The sequence below is a fragment of the Oncorhynchus masou genome, chromosome 8 (genome assembly GCF_036934945.1).
Source record: "Oncorhynchus masou masou isolate Uvic2021 chromosome 8, UVic_Omas_1.1, whole genome shotgun sequence".
Lineage (NCBI taxonomy): Eukaryota > Metazoa > Chordata > Actinopteri > Salmoniformes > Salmonidae > Oncorhynchus > Oncorhynchus masou.
This window is the reverse complement of record NC_088219.1, coordinates 29,523,217-29,540,536: the sequence shown is the minus strand read 5'-3', so window position 1 is coordinate 29,540,536 and position 17,320 is coordinate 29,523,217. Positions and strand designations below refer to the sequence as shown.

The following is a 17,320-nucleotide window of genomic DNA, read 5'->3' as shown; positions in this document are numbered from 1 at the left end:
TATTCGACCAAGCAGAGGTGATTTGATGATGTTGAAGTGTAAATGGAGCTGGATTAGTGGAGGCAGTTCCTGTTTTCTTAACTCTATGTGGTTCTAAATCAATAGTTGTTCAGTGGTCCGAAAATGTCTGAAACATTAACTTGCTTGACCATGCTGTAGGTCATGTAACTGTCTGTTCCATGCAATTTGGGTCATGGACAGAGGTTGCTATCCCGTTTTGTGATAAAACAACGGTGTGGTTGAATGTATTCTGTCTCCGTCTTCTCATTGTCTCGGCCTTTAGGCCTATATATCACAGACACAAGGCATATGAATTAACAAATAAACAACGCAATTATCATTCACAACATGTAAATTGTAATATGGCTTTGGGGTGGGGTATGCAGATGAGCATCTCTGAGATGGTTTCTGACAGTGGGTACAGAAATAATACTGTTTCATCAGCTGTCCAGGTGGCTGGTCTCAGATGATCCCACAGGTGAAGAAGCTGGATGTGGAGGTCCGGGGCTGGCGTGGTTACACCTGGTCTGTGGTTGTGAGGCCGGTGGACATTCCTGCAGTCATCATGCCAATTGCACGCTCCCTCAAAACTTGAGACATCTGTGGCATTGTGTTGTGTGACAGAACTGCACATTTTAGAGTGGCCTTTTATTGTCCACAGCACAAGGTGCACCTGTGTAATGATCATGCTGTTTTATCAGCTTCTTGATATGCCACACCTGTCACGTGGATGGATTATCTTGGCAAAGGAGAAATGCCCACTAACAGGGATGTAAACAAATTTGTGCACAAAATTTGAGAGGAATAAACTTTTTGTGCATATGGAACATTTCTGTCATCTTTTATTTCAGCTCATGAAACATGTGACCAACACTTTACATGTAGCGTTTATATTTTTGTTCAGTACATCTTTTTGTAAGGTCTTCATGGTGAGAAAGAAGATTGTGGTCTGAGTTGAAGGAGGGGAGAGCTTGACTTATCTGGCCCATTGGTATGGAAACCACCATGGCACCCAGTCTCGACTAGGCTATTCGTAGACTTTGTCCAACAAGTCAGATGGTAAAAAACATGCCCTCCATAGTGTGGTCTTTGGAGATTGCATTACACAACAGAGGTGCATTGCACATCTGCGTCTATATCCACTCATCTTCCAGTATGTCTCACACTTGATTGAATGACTGACTCCTGCTTCTAGCAGTCTACGTGGTATATTCTACTCTTTGAGCTCAATGTTTGTCATCTCCAGCCACTGCAGCCCAGGCTGACTGGAAGGCCACAGATGCTTGCAGTGATACGCAAGAACAGGTGCATACGAGCAGAGTGCTCAACTACGGCCAACTCTGGGGTTACCACCACCAACGGGTGTATCGCAGACAAAGTGGCACTACACTGGCAGCGATATAAATAAGGCCATTACGTAACTCTTTCTAGGCATGTATGCTTCTGAAATAAATGATACAGTAGCCTAGATGTAATTGCATACACAAGAGGGCATTGTTTTACCCCAAATTTGAAACGGTTGTGTTCCTCTTTCTCCCAGCCTCCCCTGTTGATCCTTCCTTTTACAGGTATGGGCCCCCATTTGATCGAATGCACTTCTTCCCGCTGCTCCACTCCAGCCAAGTAGACTTCTCTACATTCTCGCCCTTGCCACAAAGACTCAAAATCAGACCAATCTGCATCATGTTCTGTCCTATTTAGCTTCCAACACAAAATGTCAGGTTAAATTAGTCATTAAAGGCTAACTTGATGTATTCATTTAGACTGTTATGGCTTCAATGGTACTTCCTGAAATGAATCAGGCTGTGTAGCACAAGGTCGATACAGGCCTCTCTCCATTCCATTAGCAGCTCGCCCCCAAGCTATCTGTTGGTGGGTGCCATGTTGGAGTGTTGAACCCATAGTGATGTGTTACCCTGGGACGTGTGAAAGAGAAGTCAGGCTCTATCTTCTCTACAATGTGTATATGCTAAGTAGTGCAGCAGGATGAAATTTTGTGGCAGTCTAGATAGGTTAATGAGTCAGCATTGATTGACTTTGTAAATGCTAGTGTTTACCCAATCCATATATTATTTTGGCTATTTTCAGTGTGTGTGTGTGTGCATTTGTTTCTGTGGGTGTTCATGTGTGTGAGAGAGAGGAGATGCTCCCTGACTTTCTTCAACCTCAAACAGAGAAAGGGAAGTCTTTGTGGCATGCCTCTCCTATGTTATGTTCCCTCCCTGTGATGGCCTTTCCTCAACTGTGCTTGGTCAGTCACGTCTTCCTCTCTGACGCCTCATCTCCCCTCTGGTCCATCCATTTGTCCTGTCCAGGGAAAGGAATCCGATTTTCTCCTTGGTTGACTTGCTCAAATGAAGCAGAAAGCACAGAATGAATGATGAGCCTATTTTTAGCCAGTTTTCATTAGTCACGGTCAGCTGAACTTATGGCCAGCTCAGGCTCTTGTCATGCTAGGAACAGCTAAAACAGATTTTTAATTGGCACACTGGTCCTGGAATATCACAACCACTGTCTGTACTCAAGCAGCTGCAGTGGTGTAAAGTACTGAAGTAAAAATACTTTAAAGTACTACTTAACTAGTATCTGTACTTTACTATTTATATGTTTGACAACTTTTACTTTGACTTCACTACATTCCTAAAGAAACTAATGTACTTTTTACTCCATACATTTTCCCTGACACCCAAAAGTATTCGTTACATTTTGAATGCTTAGCAGGACAGGAAAATTGTCTAATTCTTGCAGTTATCAAGAGAACATCCCGGGTCATCCCTACTGCCTCTGATCTGGCAGACTCACTAAACACAAATGTTTGTAAATTATGTCTGAGTGTTGGAGTGTGCCCTTGGCTATTTGTAAAAAAATATAAAAGGAAATTGTGCTGTTTAGTTTACTTAATATAAGCAATTAGAAATGATTTATACTTTTACTTTTGATACAATTGTGCTGTTTGGTTTGCTTAATATCAGCAATTTGAAATGATTTATACTAAGTATATTTTTGCAATTATATTTATTTTTGATACTTAACTATATTTAAAACCAAATACATGTAGACTTTTCCTAAAGTAATATTTTACCGGGTAACTTTCACTTTTACTTGAGTCATTTTCTACTAAGGCATCTTTACTTTTACTTAAGTATGGCAATTGGGTACTTTTTTTCACCACTGAGCAACTGTCACTCACGGTGTTTGCATGGGCATCAGTCCATTCATAATTTTCTACCTAGTTTAATATCTGTGAATATGTTTTCGGCACTTTTGTGCGATTTAGATTACGATAATATAAAAGATAAGAATGTCTAAATGGTTCATGAATATTGAATTTAAATGACTGAATAGGAATGCATTTCGTTCATTGCATTGCAGCTCCTTACATTTCAAAATTAGGTTACACTAACTGATCTGTGCTCAGGTATAAACTAACAATATCTAACTGATCTGCTCTCAGGTATAAACTAACAATATCTAACTGATCTGCTCTCAGATATAAACTAACAATATCTAACTGATCTGCTCTCAGGTATAAACTAACAATATCTAACTGATCTGCTCTCAGGTATAAACTAACAATATCTAACTGATCTGTGCTCAGGTATAAACTGCATCTGTTTTTTGGGTATCTGTACTTTACAACTTTTACTCTACTACATTCCTAAAAATAATTATGTACTTTTTTCTCCATACATTTTCCCTAACACCCAAAAGTACTTGTTACATTTAGAATTTTTAGAAGGATGGAAAAATGGTCCTGCAATTCACACACTTATCAAGAGAACATCCCTGGTCATCCCTAATGCCTCTGATCTGGCGGACTCACCAAACACAATTGCTTAGTTTGGAAATTATGTGTGAGTGTGCCCCTGGCTATCCATAAATGTAGGTTTTGACATTCTTACGTAGGTGTCATAACCAGCCATAAAATAATGCAATACATGACACAAAAATTCATGGCAGTGTTATGACTGGTTATTTAATTTTACCTTTATTTAACCAGGCAAGTCAGTTAAGAACAAATTCTTATTTTCAATGACGGCCTGGGAACAGTGGGTTAACTGCCTGTTCAAGGGCAGAACGACAGATTTGTACCTTGTCAGCTTGGGGGTTTGAACTCACAACCTTCCGGTTACTAGTCCAACGCTCTAACCACTAGGCTATCCTGCCGCCCCATGCAAGTTATGTCAGCTGTTGTGACATTGTTATGACCCTGGGTGTCAAGTAAACTGTTACCAACTATTCTTAGTGCCCTTCTATGTCCGTCTGTACCCTGCGTTACCAACCATCCTATGAGAATGACAAACTTATGGACTTGTGGACTTGTTTACGTACTGCTGTGCGGTTTGTTGCTAACGCTACTTTGCTACCTGCCAATTTTCAGTTTTTTACTTTTTAATTACCGTATTATATATTTTAAAAAATTTGCTCGCTCAACTTTCTTAATTCAACTTTTTCACCCAAAACGCTTTATCTGGACATGGTTCTACAGGGCCTCCACCAGCCGAAGCTAAGTAGTAACATTAAGCCTTCTAATTGCAGTCTCTGTACTCATAATATACAGGAGAACAATCGCCTTACGGAGCCCAAACCGGCTGCGTGCGTGCGCCATCGTGCATAGATGACACGCAGGTTAAAATATCAAAACAAACTCTGAACCAATGACATTCATTTGGGGACAGGTCGAAAAGCACGAAACATTTATGGCAATTTAGCTAGTTAGCTTGCACTTGCTATCTAACTTGTCCTATTTAGCTAGCTTGCTGTTGCTAGCTAATTTGTCCTGGGATATAAACTTTAGGTTGTTATTTTACCTGAAATGCACAAGGTCCTCTACTCCAACATTTAATCCACACATGAAACGGTCAACCAAATCGTTTCTAGTCATCTCTCCTCATTCCAGGCTTTTTCATCTTTAAACATATATTGTGATTGGAATCTAAACTTTCATAGTATTACCACGACAACCGGCAACACAGTTCGTCTTTCAATCACCCACGTGGGTATAACCAATGAGGAGATGGCACGTGGGTACCTGCTTCTATAAACCAATGAGGAGATGGGAGAGGCAGGACTTGCAGCTCGATCTGCTTCAGAAATAGAAATGACTTCTACTTTAGCCCTTGGCAACGCAGACACTCGCTGATGCGCGCGAGCAGTGTGGGTGCAATAATTGAATGACATAGATTTCAAAATCTATTTTGCAACGCTTGCATACGCTATACGAGCGGTGTAGTCAGGGTATTATGGTGAGGTTAACCCTGCTGCTGTAAGGGATTTCTTCCATTGACGGAGAGGCAGACCAAAGCGCAGCGTGGTTATTTTGACTCATGTTTTAATAAATCACTTAACATGAACAAACTTACAAAAAACAAGAAATGTGAAAACCCCAAACCGTCCTATCTGGTGCAGACACAGAGACAGGAACAATCACCCACCCACACACAGTGAAACCCAGGCTACCTAAGTATGATTCTCAATCAGAGACAACTAATGACACCTGCCTCTGATTGAGAACCATACTAGGCTGAAACATAGAAATACCCAAAATATAGAACAAACAAACATAGACTGCCCACCCAACTCACACCCTGACCATACTAAATAAAGACAAAATAAAGGAAATAAAGGTCAGAACGTGACAGCTGCAAGCCCAGCTTCAGACGCAATTGTTAGGCAAGTGTAATTTAAGTGTAGGAAAGGATGAAACAGCATCTGTGCCACCAATAAGTACAGATAGTAGTATAAATTCCCTCGCAAAATCCCCGCAGACGGACAATTTTCTCATGGCTTCTGGAAGGAAATGCTGTAGGAATGCTCAACCGATGCCGCTAATTCAGCCGACAGAAACTTTCAACCGGTTCTCCCCATTAAGCAACGAGTCGGAGTCAGAGGCCAAGCCTTCTCTGGTCTCTCCTCCTCCCGTTATGGGGCCTGAGACGCCGAAGCCTCCCACCATTAGCTCTGACAAATTGAAATCCCTAGTCATTGGAAACTCCCATTACCCGCAGTATTAGACTCATCCAGCGATCATGGCAGGGCTACCAACGTTAAGGCTAATCTGAAGATGGTGCTGGCTAAGGCTAAAACTGGTGAGTGTAGAGTATAGGGATAATGTTATTCATGAAGGCACCAGCGATGTAAGGATGAAACAGTCAGAGGTCACCAAGCGCAACATACCTTCAGCGTGTAAATCAGCTAGAAAGATGTTGGCATCTAGTAATTTAATCTGTCTCATCCCAGTTAAGGGGAGTGATGAGCTCTACAGCAGAGTCTCACAACTCAATCGCTGGTTGGAAACTGTTTTCTGCCCCTCCCAAAAGGTAGAAGTTGTAGATAATTGGCCTTCTTTCTGGGACTCACCCACAAACAGGAACAAGCTTGACCTGCTGAGGAGTAACGGACCCCATCCTAGATGCAGTCGCACCCCTAAAAATAAAAAACATTTCTCATAAGAAACTAGCTCCCTGGTATACAGAAAATACAGAGCCCTGAAGCAAGCTTCCAGAAAACGGAAACGGAAATGGCGCTACACCAATCTGGAAGTCTTCCGACTAGCTTGGAAAGACAGTACTGTGCAGTATTGAAGAGCCCTCACTGCTGCTCGATCATCCTATTTTTCCAACTTAATTGAGGAGAATAAGAACAATCCAAAATGTGTTTTTGATACTATCGCAAAATTAACTAAACAACAGCATTCCCCAAGCGAGGATGGCTTTGACTTCAGCAGTGATAAATTCATGACCTTTTTTGATGAAAATATCATGATCATTAGAAAGCAAATTACGGACTCCTCTATAAATCTGCGTATTTCTCTAAAGCTCAGTTGTTCTGAGTCTGTACAACATTGCCAGGACCTAGGATCAAGGGAGACACTCAAGTTTTTTAATACTATATCTCTTGACACATTGATGAAAATAGTCATAAACTCTAAACCTTCAAGCTGCAAGCTGCATGCCCTATTCCAGCTAAACTACTGAAAGAGCTGCTTCCTGTGCTTGGCCCTCCTATGTTGAACATAATAAATGGCTCCCTATCCACCGGATGTGTACCAAACTCACTAAAGGTGGCAGTAATAAAGCCTCTCTTGAAAAATCCAAATCTTGACCCAGAAAATATAAAAAACTATCAGCCTATATCGAATCTAACATTCCTCTTAAAAATTGTAGAAAAATCTGTTGAGCAGCAACTCACTGCCTTCCTGAAGACAGACAATGTATACCAAATGCTTTTGTCTGATTTTAGACCCCATCATAGAACTGAGACTGCACTCGTGAAGGTGGTAAATTACCTTTTAATGGCGTCAGACCAAGGCTCTGCATCTGTCCTCGTGCTCCTAGACCTTAGTGCTGCTTTTGATATCATGGATCACATTTTGACATTTGTCCTCTGACAAATCAACTGTAAATTTCGGTGTTCCTCAAGATTCCGTTTTAGGACCAGTATTGTTTTCACTATATATTTTACCTCTTGGTGATGCCACCCGGAAACATAATGTTAGCTTTTACTCCTATGTGGACGATACACAGCTGAACATTTCGATGAAACATGGTGAAGCCACAAAATTGCCCTCCCTGGAAGCCTGTGTTTCAGACATACGGAAGTGGATGGCTTCAACTTTCTACTTTTAAACTCGGACAAAACAGCTTGTTCTAGGTCCCAAGATACAAAGAGATCTTCTGTTGAATCTGACAATTAATCTTGATGTTTGTACAGTCGTCTCAAATAAAACTGTGAAGGATCTCTGCGTTTCTCTGGACTCTGATCTCTCTTTTGACGAACATATCAAGCAAGACTGTTTCAAGGACAGCGTTTTTCTACGTAACATTGCAAAAATCAGAAACTTTCTGTTAAAAAATTATGCAGAAAAATTTATCCATGCTTTTGTCACTTCTCTATTACTTTCCGGCTACCCGGATAAAGCACTAACTATACTTCAGTTAGTGCTAAACACGGCTGCTAGAATCTTGACTAGAACGAAAAAATGTGATAATATTACTTCAGTGCCAGCCTCTCTACACTTGCTTCCTGCAGGGCTGATTTCCAGGTTTTACTGCTAACCTACAAAGCATTACATGAGCTTGCGCCTACCTGTCTTTCCAATTTGGTCTTGCCGTACATACCAACACGTAAGCTATGGTCACAAGACACAGGCCTCCTTATTGTCCCTAGAATTTCTAAGCAAACAGCTGGAGGCAGGGCTTTCTTCTATAGAGCTCCACTTTTATGGAATGGTCTGTCTATCCATGTGAGAGACACAGACTCGGTCTCAACCTTTAAGTCTTTATTGAAGACTCAAGCATTTCCCTTCACTCGCATTAACATCTGCTAACCATGTGTATATGACAAATAACATTTTATTTGATCTCTTCGGTAGGTCATATGATTGAGTGTAGTCTTTTGCCCTGGAGTACTATTACTTGACCATGCTGGTCATTTATGAACATTTGAACATCTTGGCCATGTTCTGTTATATTCTCCACCCGGCACAGCCAGAAGAGGACTGGCCATCCCACATAGCCTGGTTCCTCTCTAGGTTTCTTCCTAGGTTTTGGCCTTTCTAGGGAGTTTTTCCTAGCCACCGTGCTTCTACACCTGCATTGCTTGCTGTTTGGGGTTTTAGGCTGGGTTTCTGTACAGCACTTTGAGATATCAGCTGATGTACGAAGGGCTATATAAATACATTTGATTTGATTTGAGTGTGAAGGTGAACGGAAAGGCTCTGGAGCGACGAACTGCCCTTGCTGTCTCTGCCTGGCCGGTTCCCCTCTCTCCACTGAGATTCTCTGCTGTAACCCTATTACAGGGCCTGAGTCACTGGCTTACTGGTGCTCTTCCATGCCGTCCCTAAGAGGTATGCGTCACTTGAGTGGGTTGAGTCACTGACGTGATCTTCCTTTCCCGGGTTGGCGCCCCCCTCGGGTTCGTCCCGTATGGAGATCTTTGTGGGCTATACAGGTCCTTGTCTCAGTGTAGTAAGTTGGTGGTTGAAGATATCCCGCTAGTGGTGTGGGGGCTGTGCTTTGGCAAAGTGGGTGGGGTTATATCCTGCCTGGTTGGCCCTGTCCGAGGGTATCGTCGGATGGGGCCAGTGTCTCCCGACCCCTCCTGTCTCCGCCTCCAATATTTATGCTGCAATTGTTTATGTGTCGGGGGCTAGGGTCAGTCTGTTATATCTGGAGTATTTCTCCTGTCTTATCTGGTGTCCTGTGTGAATTTAACTATGCTCCCTCCAATTCTCTCTCTCTTTCTCTCTTCTCTCAGAGGACCTGAGCCCTTGGACCATGCCTCAGGACTACCTGGCCTGAAGAGTCCTTGCTGTCCGCAGTCCACCTGGCCGTACTGCTGTTCCAGTTTCAAGTGATCTGCCTGCGGCTTTGGAACCCTGACCTGTTCACCGGACGTGCTACCTTGTCCCGGACCTGCTGTTTTCAACTCTCTCTCTCTATCGCACCTTCTGTCTCTAACTCTGAATGATCGGCTATGAAAAGCCAACTGACATTTACTCCTGAGGTGCTGACCTGTTGCACCCTCTACAACCATTGTGATTATTATTATTTGACCCTGCTGGTCATCTATGAACATTTGAACATCTTGGCCATGTACTGTTATCATCTCCACCCGGCACAGCCAGAAGAGGACTGGCCACCCCTCAGAGCCTTGTTCCTCTCTAGGTTTATTCTTAGGTTCCTGTCTTTCTAGGGAGTTTTTCCTAGCCACCGTGCTTCTACACCTGCATTGCTTGCTGTTTGGGGTTTTAGGCTGGGTTTCTGTACAGCACTTTGTGACATCGGCTGATGTAAAAAGGGCTTTATAAATATATTTGATTGATTGACTTATTTACATGTGTTCCTGGCCTGTCCGACTGTGGGAGTGAAGGACTCACCTCTGTGTCCCTTTGTATCTCTCTGTCATGCAGTTTCTGCTGGGTAACATTGATGACCCTTCATGTTGGAACCACTTAAGAGTTGTCATATTTACAACAGTTATGATGTAGAGAACTATACCGATATGGGAATCTTATTATTATTTATTTTTGGATATCATGATATCCTTTTGGTCATAATCTGATCTCAATTATCATCACTTTGATAAGTAAAACAAACAAGCATACACACATCACATGCGTAATACAAGCATGAATGCCCACAAACATTTGAATGCAGTTCATATGGAGCACCAGGCACAGTATGAGGAGGCTCAGTCCATTACGTCCAGTATATAGCTCAAATAGCCTTCTGCTATTTCCACTAAATAGGACTGCAGCTCTGCATAGACTTGGAACAAAAAATTGCACACACTTCTCTTGACACACATGTCCATTGCAGAGAGCAAGTTTTTTTTTAAACACACTTGACGATATCTTGGTTTGGACCTCGTGCACAAAGATCATAGGCTCTCACTTTTCTGAAATGTCACAAGTAGCTTTGTTCACAGAATGAATCTCAGCTCCTTCACTTTGTGAGTCAGAGTCAGCTATTCTGATCATTATCCAAACTCAAGTACTGGCTCCAGCTCCACTCTGCCTCTGTGTTGCCATGGTGATGGACGCTGCGTTGGTGGGTGCCGTGGTCTGCAGTCAGTGTTTGACTGGTGAAGAAGGGCAGGTGGTGAGTCAAGGACTGTCCAGGGTACTGTCCTGTACCACCCTCACTCCACTGACCCATGCCCTGGTTAGTAGTGTAGTGGCCATAGAGGGGGTAACTGTAACCCAGGTACCCAGGGTAGGTTTTGGAGGACGTGGGCAGATGGACAGGTGACATTCTATAGTCCTGGGGCATAGCTTGAGCCAAGGGGGTGTGTCCCATGTCCCTGACAGGGCCAGGACTGTTAGTCTTGTGCCCAGGGACAGTGGCTACATCACGGAGGTGAGACTCATAGCTGCGCCTGCCTTTGCAATCCTCCACTACAGAAGATGGAGATGGAAGTCTGCCATGCTCAACAGATCTGGAGAAAATAAAAATATGTAGCGGGTTACTAATATGTCATCAACCCACATACAGTATGTGAACTCAAACACTCAAAGTGTCACTTTTAATTGCACAGTATGGAGGTGTAGTCTGCACCATAGAGTGCCTGTTAAGTATAGCACTGAGTTTTCTATTGGCATAATGGGTCAGGATTCTGCATATGAACCTGTGTGGGTGTGCAGGCTGTTAGAGTGGGGATTCGCCTGTATGTTGGGTTTCACCTCCATAAAATGGAAGTCAAAGTATGCTTTACATTCTAGTTTATGATGCTACAATGTTGCGCTTATACATGCATGTGTGTGTGCCTGGTGGTTGTACAGTACCTGCATGGTTGGGAGGACATAGATGCAGGGCCAGGCACCATCTGCTCCTCGGTGCTGTAGTCCTGTCTGTGGTCGTGGAGCTCCAGTAGTTCAGTGTGCAGGCTGTGGCTCTGGGACGGGTCCTGTTCTATGGCCCAGGGGGAGAAGAGATCCTCCTTAGCCGACACCATGTTCTCCGTTGTTCCCAAGGTTATCCCCCGTTCTGCTGGCTCACAGTCTAATTTTGCCCTTTGGAGGTCTAAATGGGAAACGATTGTGGATCAATGAGACTGCCTATAGGCCTACGGACTGGACAACCTTTGACAGTATACAGATCTGATCAGTCTAATCTTACTGTATAGAGTTAAGATCTACACCTGAAGGACTTTTGAATTCTGTTTCTCTGTCTTGTTTGGCTTTCTTTGAAGCATTTCCAGAACTCTTGTTGGTTCGACACCTATATATAAAAAAAGACAATAAAAACTTGTAAAGCACATCTCCCCAAATCACACGCACATAGTGCTATAGTTCTATTGATCCCTACCTCTTGCTATGAGTACGGGTGTTCTCCCCTTTGAATCCTTTAGCAAAGGGGTTGTGGTCAATCTTCAGTTTAGCGATCTGAAAGCAGGAGTGGAGATGAAGACATCAGATTGGGTTACACCCATTCCCAAAGAGCAAGTTAATTACGTGGCTACGCCGTTTGTATGTGCTTAATACGTGAGTTGATAGACGGACCTTAGTGTTCTGGTAGGCCGTGACTGCAGTGAAGGAGGTCTCAGGGAAGGAGAAGTAATGGAATTGTCCCCAGCGCACACTGTGCAGACTGTCAGCCTGGACCACAGAGAAGCGTGGGATGTAGCGATGCATAGAGTGCAGGATGATCTGAGGAGAGAACAGACACCACTAATGATTCAACTAATAACATTGTTTACAGAAGTGACAGCTGTCTACTCTCAGACTGTGAGAGGTTGCGGGCTGGGGATCCAGTAGAGAGGGAGATACGTGTTCTTACATGGCCGTGCTGGTCCAGTGTGTGGTTGGTGAGTTTGAGCTTGAGAAAGGACACAGATTGTTTCATCCAGTAGGAGCCCGGGGTGGGGGAGTCTGGATGCACGTACGTCCGACAGGGGAGCTGGGGCTCGGCTTTCCCAGCCATGTCCCACTGGCCTTTATTCCACTACAAAGAGAGAGAGAAGGGGGGAGGGGACGGGCGTTACTCAGGTGTGAAACGAACCACAAGACAAGCCTCGACACGTAGACGCTCCACAAAAACTCACATACCCCCAGTCTTTACACTGATATATATAAGGAATCTGTGGTGCATATTATTGCAAGCTTGAACAGTATCCTATAGGTATGTACATAATTGCGTATAATTTACCAACATATATACATGAACTGCTATAGCAAAGGATAAACACTCCTCTCTACCTCTCTCTCTGGAGCATATGGTCAAAAGCAATGTGTACTGAGGGGAGGGCCAGTGGATGCATGGCGGGGGTATTGCTCCCCATTCACTTTGATTGGAGCGGGGGGGGGGGGTTGTTAAATGGCCGTGGCTGAACCTCCAGCCGGGGGTAGAAAAAAACAGGATGTAGTAATGGTCTTTGATATGCAGTGTGTGTGGTGATTGGCTGGGTGTGGGTGGGGCACCGTCTGGACTGTATGCTGGATGCAGACTGACTGCAAGCTTGTCTTCTACTTCATCTCCTTATGTTTCCTTTTAAAACAATGCCTGGCTATATTCCAAACTGTGACACATTTAGCTTATCTAATTGGAACTTTCCCAATAGAAATGTATTGTAATGTGTGTGTAAGACGTGATATATCAATCAAATGTATTATCAATTAAATGTATTTATAAAGCCCTTTTTACATCTGCATATGTCACAAAGTGCTTACGCAGAGACCCAGCCTAAAACCCCCAAAGAGCAAGCAATGCAGATGCAGAAGCACGGTGGCTAGGAAAAACTCCTTGCAACTGAGGCATTATATAAGGATGGTGGACATGTTGTTTTTACCCTGTATCTGGAGTTGTCCACCGGAACCATTTCCACCATGAGGACATAGTTGGTATAGGGTAGGAGTCCAGATAGACTGACGTTGCAATGGGGAAACATCCTCCTGATACATACAAATCCACACTAATTATAGTATCCTCTCAATTCCTGATCACAACTCTATACTCTCTCTCAGACAAAGTATACTAGCAGCAGATACAGTTTCACAACGTTGGTAAAGCTACAATATTGGTCAAGCTACGATATGGCATGAAATTACGGGTGAAATGTACTTTGTAGTGAACAGACCATATCATAGAATGTGTTTAGGAGATTTACGCAGATCAAAAATGATGATGAAGGATATAGCAACAATTGTACCGGCCATGTTTGGTGATTATCATCTCAGTCCCCAGGTTGTGGAAGGACTTCCAGAGGTCAGCCTTTTCCAGGGTCATCCTGACGTTGCCTTGGTGGTAGGATTCAGATGTAGGGGGGGACGGGGTCATCATGTTGGGCCTCGGCTCTGGAGAGAGAGAGGGGGACATGGAGCCTTACAGAGTGGACCAGTGCTGGAGAAACCCTTTGTACACAGGGATTTCCACAGACAATGCAACATTTCAACTATGCAATAGACTTGCTGTTACTCTCTTGCTAGACCACTGACTGACGTAGCAAAGGTTGAAAAAGTGATGCTTACCAGAGATATGCTGCATTGCCTGCACGGTTCACCACAATGGTCAAAGAGAAGAGAATTCCTTATCCAAATGTGTGCGCTGATATCGCTGCTGTCAGACCCACATCCCTGTGAGAATACTGTGAGAGGAGCTGTGGACTTAGTGGTGGTCCTTGGATCATGAAAGGTTTACTATCAATATCATGACTTTCCTTTCCATATCCTTAACTTGTGGAGTTAGAGGGGCTGACCTCTGGAGTTCATTGGTCAGCCCAGAAGGGGAATGGCCCATGAGGGCAAAGTGGGTGTGGTTACAACAGAGTGGTGTGCCTGGTTTCGAACCTTTGAAGTGTCAGACAAGAGGGTGGGAAATGGAGGGGGTGGGCATATTGTGGTGCTGTGAAGAAATAGCTGCCTGAACGTGACCTTTTGTTTCTAGAAATCACTGTTTAAAAAAAATAGGTATATTTTCCAAATAAACTAATGTACCTTTATTTAACTAGGCAAGTCAGTTATTTACAATGATGGCCTACACGGGCCTAACCCGAACGACGCTGGGCCAATTGTGAGCCGCCCTATGGGACTCCCAATCACGGCCGGTTGTTAAACAGCCATCCCTAACATTGAGTGGCTGCTGCCAACATACTGACTCAACTCCAGCCACTTTAATAGTGGAAAAATTGATGTAATCAATTTATCACTAGCCACTTTATATTATATAATGTTTACTTAATCTACATTACTCATCTCATATGTATATACTGTACACTATACCATCTAATGCATCTTGCCATCTTGATGTAATTAAATGTTTCACTAGCTACTTTAAACAATGCCACTTTATATAATGTTCTCATACCCTACTTTACTCATCTCATATGTATATACTGTACGCTATACCATCTACTGCATCTTGCCTATGCCGTTCGGCCATCACTCATTTATATATTTTTATGTACATATTCGTATCGATTCCTTTACACTTGTGTGTATAAGGTAGTTGTTGTGAAATTGTTAGATTACTTGTTAGATATTACTGCATGGTTGGAACTAGAAGCACAAGCATTTCGCTACACATGCATTAACACCTGCTAACCATGTGTATGTGACAAATACATTTGATTTGATTTATTTTTGATACAGCCTGGAATCAAACCAGGGCGTCTGTAGTGACGCCTTGAGCACTGAGATGTGGTGCCTTAGACCGCTGCACCATCCAGGAGCGTCATTTACATTGACCCCCTCCCATTTGTTTTGTTTTTACACTGCTGCTACTCGCTGTTTATTATCTATGCATAGTCACTTCACCCCCACCTACATGTACAAATTACCTCGACTAACCTGTACCCCCCCCACATTGACTCGGTACCCACTGTATATGGCCAAGTTATTGTTATTTTATTGTGTTACTTTTTATTATAATTTTTTACTTAGTTTATTTGGTAAATATTTTACTTAACTCTTTCTTGAACTGCCCTGTTGATTAAGGGTTTTAAATGGGGGAGCGGGGGGGTTGAGTTATCTCCGTCCTTGACAATGCGAGGCAGTTCTGGCTAATCGTGGCCGATGGGCCCCCAGGCCTGGAGAGGTGCCGTATGGGGCCTAATGGGGCTGACACAAGTGGCCTGTTAGCCTGAAAGGACAGAGGGAGGGGATGGGGAATGGATGGAGGCTCCAGGGTTTCTGATGTGTGATAACCCCACCGCAGGGCCCTCCATTCTGGCTGTTCTGATCCCGTGCGGCCCCTGTCTGGGTCTGGAGCACCCTCCTGATCCCCGGCTGAGATCCACACACATGCTAAACACACCCAGAGAGCAGTGAAGGAGTGACGGTCACACAGCCCAGGCACATCCTATCTGAATTTCAGACGCAATCATCATTGTGGTTTGAGAGGACTCCAGAAGTTGGGTTTGAGTTTGTGTTCTGTATACTGTATACTGTATTTGTGTTAATTACTCTGTGATAAACTATTACTGCACTGTTTTTGAGCACATGACATGGCCCAGATTGGTGAAGAAGTGCTTTGAATAAACATTGTTTAGATTCTGAATGGGTTACTGTGTCTGTGTGTGGACATTGTATGCAACACTTTTCATAGCACAAGGGTAGAGGGTGAGGCCTTTGTGTGTGGTAGCTTTAGTGGCTATTGTCTCGAGTTAGTATAGGGATATAATTCAATTCACAGAGTGCTAAATGGAATATCTCATAGGGATACAACAGAGGACGTATACAAATGCATGACACAAACTTTGTATGTCAGTGTGAAACTCATTGTTGCAGAAGGCTTAGTATCTCTGTTCGACTTTGCACCTTCAGCTTTAAGAATGTTCCAGATGGGAAAACCAGGATGACTCAGGCAGGCCTAAATACTCAGGTAAAATCAAGGTGTGTTTGTGTGCTTTGTACAGTAGCCTCGGAGAAGTTGAAGCACATCGGAGTGTTCAATTAGGCCCATCTACTTTCCAGACTGACATGCAGAGACACGTCCCTACCGCCTAGATCAACCTCAGCCTGGAAGGTGGAATTCTGTCGGCCTATGTGCCTGAAGTGTAGGTTTTCCAGATGACCTTTGCAACTATGCATGGCAAAAATGGTTACACATACATATCTTTTGCATTGGGACCGATTCATGTCAAATAAGTTATACATTGGCTTAATAAAGCGATAGGCCAATATACCACGGCTAAGGGCTGTTGTTAGGCATGACGCAACGCTCGACTTCATCTCAGGCCTAACAACACCCGTGCCAATACATCCTTCAAACACCGGCTTCTCTGGCATTCTCTGGTCTCTTCAGATGAAGTTTCTCTGCTGCAGTGAGCATCTCTGTGGGACGAGCTCACCCTGGTGGATTCTGGTTGCATGGCAACCTACTGGGCTCAGCTGCTTCTGTCTCCCCACACATGCAATTCTAATAATGTGGAAAATAATCTGTCACTCAACAGATAAGAACACGTTGAACCACTAGAGGGCACTCTAATTTCTCCTATAGATTATACATTGAACAACTGGTATTTACTTACATATCAACACCACTGTTAGTAGGTTGCATTTAGCGTTTGCATGCTCAATAGCACATTCAACATTATAATTGTGTTTTATATTTGAAAAATTGAGAGATGTCTGTTCTGGGGCTTGATCATTTATTATGTGGATGAATACTTTTCACTTTAAATTAAGGATTTTATTCAATGCAAGAAGAGAGAAAAAACTATTTTTGAAGCAAGATTGATTGGAAAAGCTAAATAGTTTGTGTCAGTGAAAACATGGACACCTTACAGTATAGAACTTGAATAAGAACATCTGAATGCCTTACAACACACTGCTTTATAAGTTTGGTTGTAGTTGAGAATTTAATTAAAGATTTTCTAA

The 17,320-nt window shown here is 43.2% G+C and overlaps 1 protein-coding gene across 1 annotated transcript; it reads right to left on the bottom strand.

The window, feature by feature from the left end:
• Window positions 1-10,469: 10,469 nt before the first annotated feature.
• LOC135543801 (T-box-containing protein TBX6L-like) lies at window positions 10,470-16,812 on the bottom strand. Its single transcript, XM_064971137.1, has 9 exons — window positions 16,792-16,812; window positions 15,652-15,745; window positions 13,654-13,798; window positions 13,294-13,396; window positions 12,285-12,449; window positions 12,008-12,154; window positions 11,814-11,890; window positions 11,291-11,518; window positions 10,470-10,944 (listed from the first exon to the last, which is right to left on the bottom strand). Exons 1-9 carry the CDS (start codon window positions 16,810-16,812, stop codon window positions 10,470-10,472), a joined length of 1,455 nt encoding a protein of 484 aa, XP_064827209.1.
• Between the last annotated feature and the right edge of the window lie 508 nt (window positions 16,813-17,320).